Source organism: Diachasma alloeum, unplaced genomic scaffold (assembly GCF_001412515.2).
Source record: "Diachasma alloeum isolate Michigan unplaced genomic scaffold, Dall2.0 Dall_scaffold_00871, whole genome shotgun sequence".
Classification (NCBI taxonomy): Eukaryota; Metazoa; Arthropoda; class Insecta; order Hymenoptera; family Braconidae; genus Diachasma; species Diachasma alloeum.
Window position 1 is genome coordinate 173336 of NW_021680992.1, and position 5687 is coordinate 179022.

A 5687-nucleotide genomic window follows, 5' to 3' on the forward strand; every position below is an offset into this window, starting at 1 on the left:
ATTTATTGCTCTACAAAATTAACTCCTCGAATTATTTTTTACCCGTAGGAAATTATTCCCAGTAACACCTCGAGATCTTCAAATTTATCAGGTGTTTCCTAAAACCTTCGTTGCAAACAGACGAATGTATCACCTCTAATCATAAATGAATAACGATTCCAGCAATACATTCGAAAATCTATTTCCTCTATCTATAAGAGTACCAAGAGGGGGTTGTTGTGAATACCAGTCCTACTCACGTGTATGACGAACGAGGCGCAGGCGTACGCTGTATACCCAGCACCCCAGCGAGGAGATATAAGACCAGTGACAACCCCGTTTGACTTCAGTGCGAAACCGATGACTGAGAGTTTAACAACTGCAGTCTGTCAATTCAAACCAGTGATTGAAATAAAATTCAAACACCGAACTGAGCCCAAAGAAACCGAAGTGTTTTTTGAACACTATTTGTGCTGATACCAATTAAACAAATTAAACCAATCAAGCAAAATAAAAATAAAAATCAGACACTTGAAGTGCAATCAAGTAATTTACAAAATTACAAGTAATCGCATTGATCCTAGTTAATCAACGCGCCTTCAGGAGATTCACCTCAATAAATAAAGCCGATTCGCGAATCGGCTGAGAGATGGACGACACGATGAGACTAACCGACTCATCTCTCTATCAAACGGACGAGTGCAGCACAGACAGCGGCTGCAGCAGTGGAGGTTCGACCGGGAGTGCTGAGCGTCTCTCAAAGACCCGAAATCACGAGAGAAGTTCGTCGAGGAGTCGCTGCTTCCATCGCTTCCGCAATCATGAGGCATCGACGATGCGATCGCAGGAGCGTTTGTCGAGATCGAGCCTCAACAGTCAGAATGGCAGATCGAATAACAAATCCTCGAGGTCGTGGAGTCCTAGTGATAACCGCAACCACTCGAGAGAGTCGCCCTCTCACTCGCTGAGCCCCTCCGATGGGCAGAGCACGGACAGCGACTCGTTGAAGAGGACCTCGAAGACTGACATCTTGACGAGGGCACTGCACTGCCTCAAAATTGGGGTCTTCGAGAATAACGGGAAGGAGAAGAAGCTGACGAAGAAGAGCCCGAAGAGAATCCTGAGGGAGCCGGTTTCTTATACTTATGTGAGGGGATTGTCCGGACTGCCGACGCAAAGAGTGCCACGTAATGCTAGTCAATATAGTTCACCGTGCACCTGCAACGACATGAGGCTGTACAGAAAGAACATTGACCGCAGATAAATGTGACGGTTTGAGGAGGAGTTGTGAAGTGGCCGAACTTAACAGAATAGAACCAGTCGATTTTTGTTGAATGTATGATTCGAGGTTGGTTACAATTGTTGAGTGATAAATGGGGATTATTAATTAAATGGAATAAGGAGTTTAATCATTTTAAAAAATACGCCAAATTACAAATGTAACAGAATGGAACGACTAGATTTTTCAATTTTGTTGGGCGTCGTATTGTCTGCATGATGAGTCGCTGTATTTGCGCAAATTTGGTTGATGATTGTTTTAGTTAAGTCTGACAGTTTATTTTTTAGTTCAGATCATCTTGGGAGATTAATTTCAAATGATTTTGTTCTTCGTTAGGATTTCAACGAATGTATGATACTAAGATTAAGATCTTACTGGCGAGAGCTGGACGGTTGGTGACAATTGTTGAGTGATAAATGGGGATTATTAATTCAATGAAATTAGGAGTATAATAATTTAAAAAATATAATTATTAAAAAAATATTTATTTTGTGGTCAAAGGTAACAGAAGTCTGATAGCTTATTTTTCAATATAGATTACTTTGTGAGATTAAATTGAATTACTTTTGTTCTTCGTTGGGATTTTAACGAATGACTGAAACTAGAATTAGAATCGCAATGACGCGACCCCAGAACAGAATTGTTCACAATTGTTGAGTGATAAAATCACGAAAAATCGTTTCCAACGCATTGGATCTGGTGTCATTGACCTCGTAGGAACTTCTGCTGAATCTCGCGGTATTATTAAGAATAAACTTGAGTAATTATCAATGAATGTCAACACGAGACTATTTGAAATTGATGAGGAATGAAGACGATAGGTAATCGTAGGGATAAGATTGTCCTACTTTTTACACAGTTGAATTGATATAATCGATAAAAATATTCCCGACTCTTTCGATGCAAGTACTTAAGGTAACGCAGGAGCTTAAAAATCGTATTCAATTAAAATTTTCTAAGGCCTCAACTGTGGCTGTAATTAAATCGATGAAAATTAAATAATTGCTCACTTTTATATGAACGACGATGAAATAAGTTAGAATGAGAAAACCGAAGTGTAGATGAGATTGAATTTCCTCGTTTTTTATTTCAATTTAACGATGCACACACGTAAACGATGATTAACGATATTCACTGAAAAAACAATTATTTGTACTGAATAACAATTTAAATCCCAATGAAGGAGTTTAAGAATTGCTTAAATTGTATTATTGAATAAGCAACGTGTCATATCATGTCTCCCATCACGATGACAAGATCAATTGAGGGACGAGCGTATCTATGATCAAGTCAATTACGATGAAATTTAATTGTCACATTGAAAGGGTAAAATATCATTTTCTCCCGAGACACTATTTAACAATGATAAACTCATTGAAATTCGATCGAGTCGGGGAAACCATTAGAGCCTTTAAAGCAAGAAGATGAATAAGGTGAAGTCCAAAAAAATGAAATAGACCATTCCTACGATTAGACCGTGAATTAATCATTCCAATTACGTTTAAAGGAGAAATATAAGAGTAATGATTGATTGATCCAGCGACGAAATAATTTTTCCGTAAACAATTACAATTAATTCGAATCAATTACGATTAATCTTTTTCGGAGAAGAAGGACCGGTGCGATATCCACTCTAGTGCCTTGTAGATACTCTCCCCCTCCCCCCTTCTTCTCCCCACCACCGTGTGACTGATGTTATAGTTGTAAGAGATGTAAAGACCATCAAATCATGGGAAAAAACGAAATTCAAGAACGTGAGACGATGAAAATGCGAATGAAATTAACACTTCACTGGAATGAGAATGTTTTGTATGCCAACTCTATGTAGACATAATCTACGTTCTAATAAACGTTTTTCATGATATACGTGTAGACAATGAGTTCATTGAATTTGTAGTTGCCTGTCCTTTCCCCTCCCCTTTTTATTCTAATTAGATTTTTCATATTTTGAGAATAAAATGCCATTTTTCATTTCATTTTATGTAATTAGAATAGGGCGCGCGTATTGTTTTCCATACGTGCCAGAATAGTAAAACCTTATCGTTTCTCACTTTCATTAATTTTTATCTCAATAATAATGCAGGAAAAATGAATGGATTCAACGAAGTTTTTCACAATGAGAAGTTAATTATTGAATAATTTATTCGCAATCGTTATAATCCTCTTCATCTTCTTCGTCATTTCTATTTTGCTTTTTGCGTTCTTTTTCATTTTTAGCGATGTATTATATACTAAATATATATGTGCTATCTTATATATACTTTTTTATTATAGTAAGAAATGAATTTCTCTTTTTTTACAATTACTGTGAACAAAAAATTACAGTAGAAATACCAAGAAATTATACCTTAACAGCACTAGAAGTTTTCTAGAAAATTTCTCTGCGTGAATGTTTCTATACATGTGGCAGTGGATCGTATAGAATCAAACCTATAGAAATCGCATAGAAATAATTTGTATAAACAATATCCGTATAGAAATATTCGAATATCATATACGAAAATCCTATGCGCAATCCGAAATAGAAAATTTCTATACGATTTGTCATACGTGTGGGGCCCTTCTGTCCCCAAGCGTAGTGTGCGACTCGAATTCGATAATTTGTAAAGAATGGAAAATAATTAAGCCGATATCCAATTGAAGCCACACTATTCCAATTTCCAAATAAGCGTTCACCTTCACATGGATCGATACGGTTAAAAGAGAACTTTTCTCCGTTATTTGTCTGTCATTATACTCGTTATTGTGGTTGATTTTTGTGGAATGCTGCTGTGCACCGCTCGGCCCCATTCAGGATCCGACAAGGTTGGCGGAGGACTGGGGCGGCGGTAGGGGGTGGTGTTGGCAAAAGCCAACCCTGAGAGCAATGGGTCATCGACCTCCGAGTACCTCTGACCCGATTACGAGCCACCGTCAGTCCCGCGACTCTATATATATATACATATATATGTGCATCACATCCTCCAGTTGAATGACGTCACGGATTTGGTCTACTGTGCTCTATTAAACGGATTGATCCGATGAGAAGTTTAACTGATCGAGCGGCTTTCTTCCACTCGTCCTTCAATCAACTGAATATTTTCACACTGAGAGAAAAATCTGAAGTTTGATTTACAATAAGAAAATAGTTGAGGCATTTTGATGAACGATACGATTTTTTTTGTATGCGGCACATAACGTTATAGTAACTTCACAAGCGTAATTTTTGCAAATCAAAATGCAGTTAAACTAACCAAAGTTCAAAAGTAACCACGACAAATCTATCGTGAGGAGAACTATAAAATAGTTGCAATGACTACATTCCATTGTAGTAATTACTTCTCCGGCCATAGTTACCGTAACCCATGAAAAATTGTTGAGGACTTTTTGACTATAATTCGATGGTGATGGAATATAGTGAGAAGAATTATATTTTTCTCTCAGTGCAGCGTCTAAATGCCCTATTGAATGATAATAGTTGGCCCTTGGGTATCGATTATCTCCGAGGGATGTGGATTGTTCGATAAAGCGATTAATTTTTTTTTAATACTAGATTAGTCCTACTCCATGGGGCTTTAAGTAGCTCTACCCTTACGGTAAATTCAAAGATTATTGAAAACTGCCAAAAAATTGCAGAAAACTCGATTAGATTCGATTTGATTGACCTCCTCTGAAAACTTGAGATTTGTATTATTCATAAAAGGCTCCAACCAACGCCTTTTGTCTTGAAACTCATCCATTCATTTTTCCATTTATTTACATAGAATAGGATACTCTTTTTATTTTTTTAAAGAATTTAACAGCCATGCAATCTCCATATGAGCCCATATGAACTTATAGAAAAATAATCAAATTAAAGAGGTGGAGACAATAATTCATCTCATCATCAGGGATACAGATAAGGGTCAAAATCAGCAGCGTCGCCTGAATTTCTAAACTTCAAAATCAAAGAATTCATGAAAATCAGGCATTGAAAAAAAATCAAATCACATGAAGCCCGAGATTCTGTCATGCTCATAGGCATCACTTGCTGTTCCTGCCACCCACCTGAACCCATTTTCTGCCACTTTTCTCACTTCCCACGTAGATTAGTAGTTTAATGATAAAATAAATGAGAATAATGTGAAACAATAACATTTGTCGACACAATAGACAAAACGATATCCGAATAAACACACAGCCTTCGGGTTCGAGCCTATCCGACAGAAGGCATGAGGCCGTTACTTTTTGCATTAGTAGTATTAGTTTGCATTAGTAGTCTTTTCAACTTCCCGACCCGAGGGGAGGAGCTTACCGTAATGATCCCGAAAATTATTGTGTAAATTTCATGATTTTTTCACGTGTGACCCTTTGAAATTCTCCCGATACTTTTTAGAGACAGGTCTGTACTTTTGTGCTACGATTTCTCTCAAACAAACGATGCGATTCAATTTTTTGGGTGTCTCAAGCC

At 37.3% G+C, this 5687-nt stretch overlaps 1 protein-coding gene across 1 annotated transcript; it reads left to right on the top strand.

The window, feature by feature from the left end:
- Nucleotides 1-590: 590 nt before the first annotated feature.
- LOC107045079 lies at nucleotides 591-1270 on the top strand. The gene has a single exon (XM_015267210.1). The coding sequence runs from the start codon at nucleotides 629-631 to the stop codon at nucleotides 1241-1243; it is 615 nt and encodes a 204-aa protein (XP_015122696.1). The 5' UTR covers nucleotides 591-628; the 3' UTR covers nucleotides 1244-1270.
- Nucleotides 1271-5687: the final 4417 nt, after the last annotated feature.